The sequence below is a fragment of the Cenococcum geophilum genome (genome assembly GCF_001692895.1).
Source record: "Cenococcum geophilum 1.58 unplaced genomic scaffold K441scaffold_10, whole genome shotgun sequence".
In the NCBI taxonomy this organism is placed as follows: domain Eukaryota; kingdom Fungi; phylum Ascomycota; class Dothideomycetes; order Gloniales; family Gloniaceae; genus Cenococcum; species Cenococcum geophilum.
Window position 1 is genome coordinate 1,716,205 of NW_027137568.1, and position 12,128 is coordinate 1,728,332.

Here is a 12,128-nt window from a genome sequence, read left to right on the forward strand (position 1 = left end):
CTAGCCTATTAATAAGTTTACAGTAGTATTTCCTATAAGGCTTATTCCGTTAGCGTAGATACTTATAATTATTATAATCTACTCTTTATTACCGTCTTAACTAGCGCTTAGAAGATTACCTTAAACTGCTTTTAACTTAGTGTAGATTCTCTTGCCCTAATTAAGTACGCTAATAAAAAAGCCCTTTTTATTTATATTGTATATATTATGCACCTTAATCCTATACTTCTTAATTTTCTTCTTTAATAGCTTGTAAAAGAGCTTATATTAATATAGATTATTAGCCTTTCTATAGGCTATATTAGCCGGGGCTAAATAGCTTTATTTTATTTTATCTTTATAGCGCTTAATAAACCTATTATGCCCAAGCCCAACCCACTCGGCCATGCAAACTAAAAAGATAGCAGCAGTGTCTCGCGGCTGGACAGGCTGCCGGTTGGAATGCCTTATAAGCTCTCCATCTCATATCTGCCATATGGGTAGCGCAAGGTCGTGATAAAACCATAAAACCCAGTTCTTTCTAGGCGTTATTCTCGAGATATTAAAGGCAAAATTTCACGCCATTTAAGGTGTAGGAGGTAGGCCACGTTTGGTAAGAAGATTTATATACCTAAGAAGAGTCCTCTCCTGCAATATTAATAGAAGAGATTTTATTTCCGTCGCATTCTCTCTAGCGCGAGTAATCTGCTGATAACGCCGCGAAAGCGTAGAACGAATGATATTAAATTCTTTAGCTGTCCGAGTGTAATTAGGAGGATCTTGTAGCTCCAATGCAGCAAGAGCGGCGTCAATTGGGTCCATTTTGATTGTATACGAGAGAGTTGAATTTTTGGTGTTTTTAGATTTTGGTGTCCATTGAGTGGGACCGTGCACGCAGTGGGGAGGTACAGTAAAATCTCTTTAGTACGATACGGTTTATTCGGCCGAGCGTATCGTAATACCAAGGGTATCGTTATATTGTATACTTGTATATAAAATGCACCCAAGATCAAAATTAGGTAATGATATTATGTATCTATATGCGTGGGCTCATAATTAAGCAATTAGCTACATTAGAATACGTCGCAATCGATTACTACTTAGTGTTTTAAGGTCGTCGGCCTTAAATTCGACGCTCATGCCTTAATAGAGTCGTAATTACGTCTTAATTCAAATTCGGTTAGCCGTAAAAAAAAATGAGTAAAGAGAGCCTCCTCTAAAAGAGGATGTTCAGCAGCTCTCTTTCGCTCTCGCGTGCTTTGCCCATATTGTAATTTAGCTTAATAATTAAGCTGTTAGAATTTATCGCTTAGTATTTCTAATATTAAGGATTAATTAATATTGTAATAGAGAAAGTTACTTACCTAGTAAGCAATCTCTAATTGTAGTAGACTGGGGTGTTTTTAGTAGTATTTTCTAGCGCTCGTAATTAGTAAAGCCGTAATAGCGTTGCCTTATAGGATTTTAATATCTTACTATAACAAATAAGATAGAATTAAGTATAGAGAGTAAGATCTAAGGGTAATTTTAATGGATTTTAATCGTTGTGTAATAGATTTAATGGCTAAACTTACGGTAAGCAAAGGTTAAATCCGACGAATTAAAATCTACTTATACCGATATTGATGGTAGGTGCTTAACGATATCGGCAAAAGTCAGATTATCGTAATATTACACCAAAAAAGGCTTGATCAAGGGGTATAGATCGTAATGTAGAGGGTATCGTTATATACCCTATATCGTATTAAGGAGATTTTACTATACCCCAGACTTGGCGAGGATAAATTATCCTATCTAGTTAGGCGGATAATAATCCTATTTAAGGATAGCCCGGATATCGGATAATATCTAGATAATATCTAGATATCCGCAAAATTTTAATAAAACCTTTACCCCCTATTGTACGACGCTATAAATATAGCCAGTACTAGTAAAACTTACTCTAAAAACTTCGATGATAATAATTCCTTTAAAGTTAATATACTCCCTACCCCCCTAAGCAGTACTAAGACTAAAGCTAATACCAGTTTAATCCTAACTACTTATATAATATAAACCTTAAGATAAGTCTCCTTAATTTATAAACATACTTATACGGCAATAAAAGAGAAAAAGTTTATATAAAAAAACGCTACTTTTGTAACTACTATCCTCCTTAAGACCTAAAAGGATACTATTTCTTAACCGTTAGATTATAGGGCCATTTTAGAAAATATAATATTGAATAGAATCTAGTAGAGAATTAGGAGCATACAATAGCAAAAGATTAGGAGGAAAGATCTCTTTTAGAATTATATTAAAAGCTTCTAGCGAAAGGAGAAGTTTAAGGTCTTAAGGGCGAGGTTCTAAAGCATACGGTACATTAAAATACTGTAAAGTAAGCACTTCTTAATCTAATTATTGTACGATGGCTTCCCTTCTTATATATGGAATGGCTAGAGTTTTATGCTTTTATAAAAGCATTAAATTAAAAAGCACCCTTAATTATCCCTATATCTTATACAACAATTACAGCCTAAATTCTTAAAAACTTTACTAAGAGTCAAGATATCGTATAAAAAGTACTTTAATCTGCGAAGATAAATATTTACCTTGCCGTAGATATCTGGACCTCTTTAAGTTATACCCTTCTTCTTAGAATCTATACTAGCTTTATTAATATCCAGGATAAATATTGGAACCCCTTAATTACCCTTTATATAGTATTTAGTTAGAGTAATATAGACTAATAGGAGGCGCTTTATCCAGTTCTTATTAAGTATGGCATTAAAATAAAACTTGGAGCTTTTATTGGTAATAATGCCGGATTAAATAATGTTCTATATTGTACGATTAGCTAATAGCTTAGCCTTAAGTATAAAATTAACTAGATTGCAACATATTAAAGAATTCGCTATTAGGGGCACGTCATTAATCTTATTACTTAGGCCTTTCTATTTAGTTTAAAGAAAGATAAGAAACTTATAAGCTTATATAATAAAGAAAATAAGGAATAGAATAAAGAAGAAGAGGAAGGGGAAGAAGTTATATAATAAGCACCACCGCTAGTTAAAAGGAAAGATAAAAGGAAAAAGAATAATAAAGAATTAGAACTAGTATTAGGCGAAAAGCGTAAAAAAGTTAAAAATATTTAAAATATTATGGGGCTAATAGGAAAGCTTTATAACTATATTATTTATATTCGCAGCTTAGCTAACTATATAACATAGTTTATTAAACGTGCTAGTAAAATTATTCCTCTTAATAATTATATAAGATGGAATAGCTAGTTTCTTATATTATGTGTGGCTCTAGAGGATAAGGTAAAGGCTAGGCTTTAACTCTACATAGAGTACCATAAGGATAATTTCCTAAAAAATGACATCCTTTTAATAATTGAATGGATATATCTTCGTACGATTTATAATTTCCTTTAGTCTTTCTATAAAGCAACTCTATTTCTTTAAGGAGATTATATAATACTGGAAAGGGTTCTAGAATTAGTTAATATTCTTAAGAATATAATACAGACCGCATTAGTATATTATATAATACTTTTAATATTTCTTTAGCTAATTCTTTCCTACTAGGTTATAGCTACTAAGGCTGAGGATAAGCTTATAGCTGCTTAACTCTAACGTGCTAAGGAAAAGCTTATAAAGTACGTTAAAAAGCTAAATAATTCTCCCTACTATCTAGCGGTATAAGTTCTTGACCTAGAGTGTTGTACAGCTTTCTTAAAAGATTAAAATAATTATATTACCGTTAAAGGAGAAAAGAAGCTCTTTAGCGTATAAAAGCTCTAGGAGAGATTCCGCGAAAAAGTAATACTTTTAGGTTTAACTATATTATACGCAACTAAGAAAGCTTAAAGGTTACCTTTAGAGTCTAAAGAAAACTTCTCTGCCTTCTATAAAGCTTGTCTTTAATATTGTTTAAAGTATACTCGTCTATAGAGTTTAGATAAGTTTAATAACTATATTAATAAAAATCCAATTCCGCTTAATAGCCATATAACAGCTTTTTAATAGTGGAATTAGCCTCTTTAGTATACGAGATTTTTATAACTCTTATAACTTATAATTAAAGTTCTCTTAATACCTAGAATAAGCGATAAGCTAAAGAGAGTATTTTTAGGTTCTTAACGTCGCGTTCTACAGGATCGTACAAGAACTACTCTATAAATACTTAAGGTATTAGAGTACGCAAAGAACTAGGCAGCTTATAAGATTCTAAGTATTCTCTTATAGTTATATAAGGGAAAGTATATAAGGGGTGTATTATATAACACTAAAGGGGGGGAGAGGGGCATATAAATAAAATAATTTTAGGTAAAAGGTAACCACTAAAGGCGTGTAGGTAGTGTAGGTAAATATATACTAACTTTAAACTTAATAGATTATAAGTTTAAATCCCACTAATGTTATCCTTTATTAAGAATTAGGAAATATAATTATCTAGTATACTTCCCGTCCTACCATATAACAGATTCTCCGGTAATATTGCTATACTATAAATAAACTCTCCTCTCTGTACAATATATCTATATAACTAACTACTCTTAGGATAAGTAGGAGAGGGTAGAAGCTTTACTGGCAATTAATGTGGAGGCTTAGGTAAGGGGTATATTAGAGAGGCAGGTGCGGATAGGGAGGCCCTTATATATAAATGCAATTCTAATTTAGAGCCGTAGGTCTCTAAATATAACTATAAGTAACCTATATTACTTATATAAGGTAGAGAGCTAATTAATACTAGCCTTACGAGGCTTATACGGCGACTCTACATTATCTAGTAAGCCCTCGCCCCTTTACTAAATGTTAAAGTCTCCTAGGGTTCTGTGGTGGGTACTATAGAAATTATAAGTAGCGGGATTATAGAGCTTAATATTCGTCGTATAATATAAATTCTTAGCCTATAGTGGCGGCAGCGGGAGCACTAGAGGGTAAGGATCGGATTATGGAACTAGAGGATAATAAGAAATAAAAAAAAGTTACTAAATTTAAACTGCTGAGTCTCCTCTCTTTTTTCCTATTTTTATTTTATTTTATAGTATTTTATATAAAGAGAAGTATAAATAAAAAGGTAGAAAGAAAATATCTGATTAGTAGGAAAGCTAAAGGTATTTGCTAAGGCTCTATACGAAGCTCTGCATAAAGCTCTGCACGAAGCTCTGTATACGGAGGCTCTGCACGACGACTCTGCGTACGACGGTTCTGCGTACGACGGCTCTACTACGGAGGCTCTATATAAAAGCTTTGTGCAGAGCTTCGTGCAGAGCTTCGTGCAGAGCTTCGTGCAGAGCTTCGTGTAGAGCTTCGTGCAGAGCTTCGTGTAGAGCTCTATACGCGGCTCCCCCTAAGCCTTATTCCATAGAGCTCTTATAAGCTTTATATCTATATAATATTATTTATCCTTAGGATATTTAGATAAAAGTAGTACTATTTTAAAGCGCTTTATAAGCTCTATAAATCTATGCTAATAGAAATTTTATTTATTTAATATTAGGGGGTGCATCGCAAGTATAAGCATATTAAGGGGATTTTGCCAAGACTATCCGAAGACTATCCGGATAGTCTCCGGATACTATCAGTTGATAGGTCTATTATCCGAGAGGCCTATCCGGCCTATCCTCGCCAAGTCTGAGGTACCCTACCACCTTACGAGTGCGCATCCTATCGACGTTGTGGACGCAAGATGACCTCATCTTCATTCCCGAACAATATAGAGTCCAGTTCATGTTCGTCATCAAGTCTATTGCTGGACGGGCGCTCGTCTAGGAGCGTCCTTTATCAATGGCTTACGGTACACAGACATTGAATTAGTGCTACAGCGAACGCACACGAACGGTGAAGGCTTATCTACAAGATTGATCAGCGATAGGTGAAAAACAATCAAGACCCGGAGAACATCGTCTTTGGCACGGCTGGACGCGAGCACGACAAATTTGTCTACGATGATGCAGCATTCTTATTAACGATGGCCATTCTCGACAAAGCATTGTTCGGCTACGATACACTTACTGATCTGCGAACACAGGAGATTCCTACTGGTGATAACGAGATTGTCCTGCGATTTCACGACTCAGTTTTGGACAAGCCCATTCTCCGCAGGTGCACACAGTGTGACAGACGAGCCCATGCCAAAATCCGCGTTTACCGAGATCTTCCATACCACTCTTCACAACGCGGGCTACATGTGCGCAACGTCAATCCACGCGATCCGTCGACAGCTCGGTAAAAAGGTCGATGAACTATATACGGAGGTGCAGCGATCTCAACACCTCACTCAAGCCGATCCCCGAATCTTTGGCCAAAGCTAGGTTGCCAATACCTCGGTTCATGGTCAAGTTGCTTTCTTGGAGAGGCGACGGATCATAGCTACATCGAGTACTTTCAAAGTCTTGAAAAGTTTCGCGAGCCTGCTCTGCCCTGCGAGCTCCCGGCCCATATCGAAGACGAAGTGAAACAAGACGAAAAAGTTCAGGAGCTGGAAGAGGAGGTGCGGCAAGGGTCATACAAGGACCCAGCTGCTTTACGGAATGCTAAAAGGGATTTGGCGAGCTATCTGAGGACTCGAAGGCGTCTGGCACTTCATGAGTATCAAGAGCAGTGGGTGCAGTCATGTCGGGATTGGAAAGTCGTTACTCGGGGAAAAGAGCAGACGAACGACCTTGTCCAGACTGATCTTGTTCGGAGCATGTCACTATTGATACCCAAATGTGGCCGCCTTGCCCAGCGCATGGTGTCAGATGCGCCCCTCTCGCCCAAGTCAAGGTAGCTCGCCACGGACGACCTCTATTCACTGTGCAACAGAGATCTTTTGGCGCTTTACTTACCAGACCATCAACCAGCGGAGGGGAAATGTCCGGTCAAGTGCTGCCAGATGAACCTAGACCGGTAAGTTCAACAATTTGCCATTCGAGTCAGTGACTAATACACGCAGACTTCCTAAGACCAAGCGCAACTAACATGTTCAACTCTGCATGCGCCAAGGGCTCGCAAGTAAGCGCGAGCACTTACAGTCGGACGTTCACTACTACTACCACTGCTTCAACTGGGTTGTGGGACCAGAGCAATGGGAAGTGCATTGTCAAGATCACATTCAGAACCTGAACTCTAAGCGATGTGGAACGATCACGCATTGCCATACTCTAGTCCGCCCTGGCTACTGTCCATTCTGTCTCGGGAAGTCCGCTTCGGCAGCTGCGCGGCGCCCGGGACCCTGGAGTCGTGATCATTCACTTTGGCAGCATATCGATCAGCACCTTCAGGGGTTGGTATGGCCACTCTCCTGTCCTCATCCACTCTGCGACGTGATCATGGAACACACTCAGCATCTTCGGTACCACTTTATGGATGATCACGGTCTAAGTTGCACTCTGCCGAACAGTGCGACGTCTCTTGATGGGCCTTCAGTGACGGCAGAAACAAGGCCTGGCCCGAAAAGGAAGGGCAGCGACGAAAACATCATCATGTGGCCGGATAGTGAACAATTCTTGCAAAAGCCGGCTCAGAAGACAGCCAGGCGTGACCTGTCGACAATCACGCCGTCGTCATTGTTGATGGCTGAGCGTGGGCCTAGAGAGTTCAGGTCACCAATTAACCGGACAGTGTCACAATATATCACGGGTGTTTACGAAACGTTGACGCCCTCCAGCAGTGAATGTTACGGGATATCAGAAGGCTGACGCTTGCACAGCCTTGCATCAGCTGATTCCCCCTTTTATCACCGAACATGAATCATCGATCCCATCTCACATATTCAACAATGACTTGCGCGACAGGATGGATTGGATGCAAATTCGCACCACGGTCGTACAGGTCACTACTGTACTCATGCGGCGCCACATGTGAAGCTGAAGAAGAACTACGTCCCCCGCCTGGACCCTAGGGTGTATACGCCATGTCAGCACCAACTTTCTCGATCTCTATCAAACCATTTTTCTGGTATTCAGTCGGTTGTTGCATATCCTTCTCTTCCACCCCTATCGGCAACGTACTGCCCGTTGGCAACGCAAATTGATTCCTCAAAGAATTACTTCTCGTGTTTTCCAGCCATTCTAAGGCTTTCTGTACTGCTGCCTTGGCATCAGCCTCAGTGACGCCGGAACTAGAAGCATGCTCTCTCGCAACACCACTCGAATCCGGTGCCGGTATGTTGACCTGCTTCAGTTCTACAAACATCACCCTAAGCAGGGGCGAAAGTGACCCGAAGTCGATGTCAAGCATGTCAGTAATAGCCTGGGCCATTTTGCACACCAACTTAGCGGTAGTAGTGTATTCCTTCTCGGGATTGCTGATTAGCTTGAAGAGTTCTACAGCATCCTGCACCGAGAGAAAATAATTGTTGATCTTTGCATCCAGGTCGATAAGCGCCTTCTCAACATCGCTCACCTTCTGCCTATTGTCCGCCACTTTCTTCTGAAGATCATTGACCTCCTGTACGAGTGGGACGTAGGCTTCTAGCTTGGCCCGCGCTATCACTTCTGTTCTCTTCGCTTGATTGATGTTACCGTTGATTTGAGACAGCGTGGAGCGAGTGTTCTCGATATAACCTTGCCAGCCGTCATTTATGCTACGAACGAAAATACTAGCAATACCCCCAACAACGTCGCCAAAAGTGATCTTGAAATGAGACGCAATGTCGTCGATGGTACGCCTTCTGGAATCCGTGGCGGTAGCTAAAGCGTCACTCGCAGCTTTGACTTCATTCTGGAGGACTGTATTCTGAGCGTTCGTCGCATTTGTCCAGGTGACGAGGCTGCCAAAAAGGGGAACGAGAGAGCCGTTGTCTATGTCTGCGAGGACAGCGGAAAGGGATTGAGTTTGGTCTCTTATGCTTTGAGCGGATTGCTTTGCGTTGCCAAGGTGGTCTTTAGCTCTAGTCAACGTCGCAAGGAATTTGTCGTTATCGGAGGTTATGGATGATGTGGATCCCTCATGCAGCTTGGCCTGGCGAATAGCCTCCATTGTGTGACCGCGAAGGTAAGCTGAGAGGAACGTCAACTCTGCTGTGGCGTAGCCCAGCTCGAAGGTGACATTTGAGCTCTGTGTAAGTCCATTACGCTGCCAGTCTGTAACCAATTGTTCATAATGACTTCGAGCGTTGTTGTAGACTGTTTTCCAAGATTCGATCGTCTTCGATACCTCAGCGATCATCTGAACCTTCGCTGCAGCTGCATCCGCTTGCCCTTGGGCCTCATCGGCTCTCTCCTGGGCCATGAGCTGATCAATCATTTTCTGGGCTTCAGCCCTCTCTTCTTCTTTCTGATCCTGATTTTTCTTAACCGATATTCCTGCCAAGATGGGCACAGCAAACACGACACCCATTTCTGATCAAGATACGTAGATATTGATAGTTAGAAGTTTATTGCCAGAATTGATATGTAGGGTTAACGTTATGTTGGGCACCTCTGTTTGTAATACTCAGGCTGATTTGAGCGGCACCAGATATTAACATAGACGTTAGCACCATGAAGAAAAATTGGTTGAAAATACTGATGTATATGGGCACTGGTAAGACGAAGAGATCGTACTGCTTGCCAAGGTTACTATTCATTTCAGCTAGAGCCTGGACTTTTCAGCACGGACAAATGCAGTGGTGACCGGTTCGGCGGAGTGGTCAGTGAGAGCATGGTGGGATAGCTGAAAGATGTGATGAGTGTGGCACACTCTGAATACCCGCAAAGTGGACTGGTGTCATTCATCGCAGTTATGCATGATGGTAAGTATTGTACATTGTCGGTGCGTTGCACCGGTTCCTTGCAGAGCATTTTACACCAATAAGAAAGCCGGTTTGTATAGAAAACATGAACCTTCTTAATTTTCCTCCTTTTTCATTTGCCGCAAAAGTGTATTAAAAACAAGTCACATGCCGCCCAACCCCCCTGCAACACACCGACAATGTACAATACTTACGCCGGATACCATAGCACAGGTCAGCTCCGTGAGAAAGTATGCAGACTGCATGACTCCTGCACCGACAGCACAACAATCACACCGCTTGACTGGTACCGGACCGGATACCATAGCACAGGTCAGCTCCGTGAGAAAGTATGCAGACTGCATGACTCCTGCACCGACAGCACAACAATCACACCGCTTGACTGGTACCGGACCGGATACCATAGCACAGGTCAGCTCCGTGAGAAAGTATGCAGACTGCATGACTCCTGCACCGACAGCACAACAATCACACCGCTTGACTGGTACCGGACCCAGGTAAAGATGCTATGTACACCACCCCGGCGCATCTCGCTGTAAGTGCCTTATTAGCGCTGCTGATCATTCGGAGAACGCCGTCTGTTACTAGGTAAAATGGGGTTAGTCTCCGACGGATTAGCACGCTTAGAAAGACGCCCATATTAAAATCAAATAAAGCTTTTCAAATCAAGCGATTGTGAGGGATTTTGCCTATAAGCTATATACGTAATACTAACCCTATCTTTTACCCTCTCTCTATAATAACTTTCTACTTTTTTAACCACTAGGGTAAGAATAGCGCTAAGGGCTTTCTATCCTTTTAGTAGCTAGAGGACTACTATAACCTATACGTCTTTCCTAGTAGTATTAAAGTACTATAACAGCTGTTAAGCTATTATACGTAGTTTAAATAAAATAAGATGTTTTAAAGGGTAGAAATTTACTTAAAGGAGAAAACCGATAGCGCCTATAAGTAGAGCGTCTAGTATACTAAGCTTAGCGGCGTTAAGGAGACCTAAATTAGATAGGCTAGATACTAGAATATAGACGCGATAATAGGAGCCTACCTTAGCTATCTACCTATGTGTTTATATAGTTAATTACTGGCTTCCTGAAGAAAGGAAAGGGCTACTTTCTCCCCTACGCGTAAGAGATGCTAGAGAAGGCCCTTTACTTAAAGATATAGCCTATAACTAACGTCTAGCTAAAATATATAGAGACCTACTACCTAAAGAGAGCTAATAATAAGGTTATATAGCTTAACTTTATAGGCTTAGGACTTCTATACCTTCTCTATACACTTAGAGTAATTCTATTATAGGACTTAGTAATCTTATATAAGTAGTTCCCACTTTACCCCCTATAGAAAGACTCCCTCTTTAGCTATAAGAAGTACTAGAGGTTACTACATAGGTAAAAAGCTCGCTAGCTGGTATAGTTATACTAGATAAGATAATAATATGAAAATACTAGCCCGCCTATAAGGCCGTAGCTAAGCTAAAATATAAGGCGCGATCTTAGAGATAAAGGGGGTTTAATTACGCGTATAGATAATCTTAAAACGCCTTAGCGAGATAGAAAGGTTATTAGCATTATTCGCACCTATATAGATTTAGTAAGGGAAGGTAGGTATTTAAATAAGGCCTATAGAGACTATATATCCGTTTTTAAACGGCTCTATACTTTTACCTTTGCCTATATCTATTCCTAAATGCGTTAACGGCTAAATTCCGTTTATAGATAAACCCTCTTCCGTATATCTAACCCCTAGGGAGATATTAAGGGGTCCTTAACTATCTACTACTATAAAGCCTACTTAGCCGTCTACTATAACGTCTACTATACCCCTACTATAGCTACTATAAGCTTCTATTATACCCTTACCGCAGCTACTATAAGCTAATACTTAACCTCTCTTATTTATCCTTAACTTATAGGCGCCGCTGAAAAAATATAAAATACTTTAGGGCGGTAATTTAGTATTCTAGCTTTAGGCTAAGTAAACTTTAGGGCTAGTATAAGGGGACTTTATAGGCAGGGGGCTATAAGGCACAATTATAGAATAGGATAAATTAGTAAGAGAGATAAATCCTTAAGGAGGTAAGGCCTCTAGGATTGTAGAGACTATATACTATAGGTACGTACCTTTGGTATATAACCAGCGACTATTTAAAGGGCGTCCGGGGGTTGTCCTAAGGGTAACCTAAAATACCCGCAATAATATCCCTTATATTACCCCCCCCCTTTTTATGGTTAGCCCCTAATCGCTATTACCTTACGGTAAAGAGATTATAAGGGCTTATCCTAAAAGGGGTTTAGAGAGATATTAGAGAGGTATTAGTATGCCGCTATATATTATCTATCTATTTAACCCCTACTTTAAACTCCTAAAAAACCTTAATAAGGAAAAAATATAATTAAAGAAAGGACATAATTAAAGAAAGGACATAAGGATTACTAAAAGAC

The 12,128-nt window shown here is 40.0% G+C and overlaps 3 protein-coding genes across 3 annotated transcripts; 1 reads left to right on the plus strand and 2 right to left on the minus strand.

Moving 5' to 3' along the window:
- Positions 1 to 564: 564 nt before the first annotated feature.
- K441DRAFT_711229 (uncharacterized protein) lies at positions 565 to 801 on the minus strand (the record flags this gene model as incomplete). Its single annotated transcript, XM_067653902.1, has 1 exon — positions 565 to 801. One exon carries the CDS (start codon positions 799 to 801, stop codon positions 565 to 567), a length of 237 nt encoding a protein of 78 aa, XP_067506774.1.
- A 5,136-nt stretch (positions 802 to 5,937) lies between these two features.
- On the plus strand, positions 5,938 to 6,738 carry K441DRAFT_675323 (uncharacterized protein; the record flags this gene model as incomplete). The annotated part of the gene is made up of 2 exons (XM_067650844.1): positions 5,938 to 6,194; positions 6,252 to 6,738. 2 exons carry the CDS (start codon positions 5,938 to 5,940, stop codon positions 6,736 to 6,738), a joined length of 744 nt encoding a protein of 247 aa, XP_067506775.1.
- A 1,109-nt stretch (positions 6,739 to 7,847) lies between these two features.
- Positions 7,848 to 9,290, minus strand: K441DRAFT_675324 (uncharacterized protein; the record flags this gene model as incomplete). The annotated part of the gene is made up of 1 exon (XM_067650845.1): positions 7,848 to 9,290. One exon carries the CDS (start codon positions 9,288 to 9,290, stop codon positions 7,848 to 7,850), a length of 1,443 nt encoding a protein of 480 aa, XP_067506776.1.
- Positions 9,291 to 12,128: the final 2,838 nt, after the last annotated feature.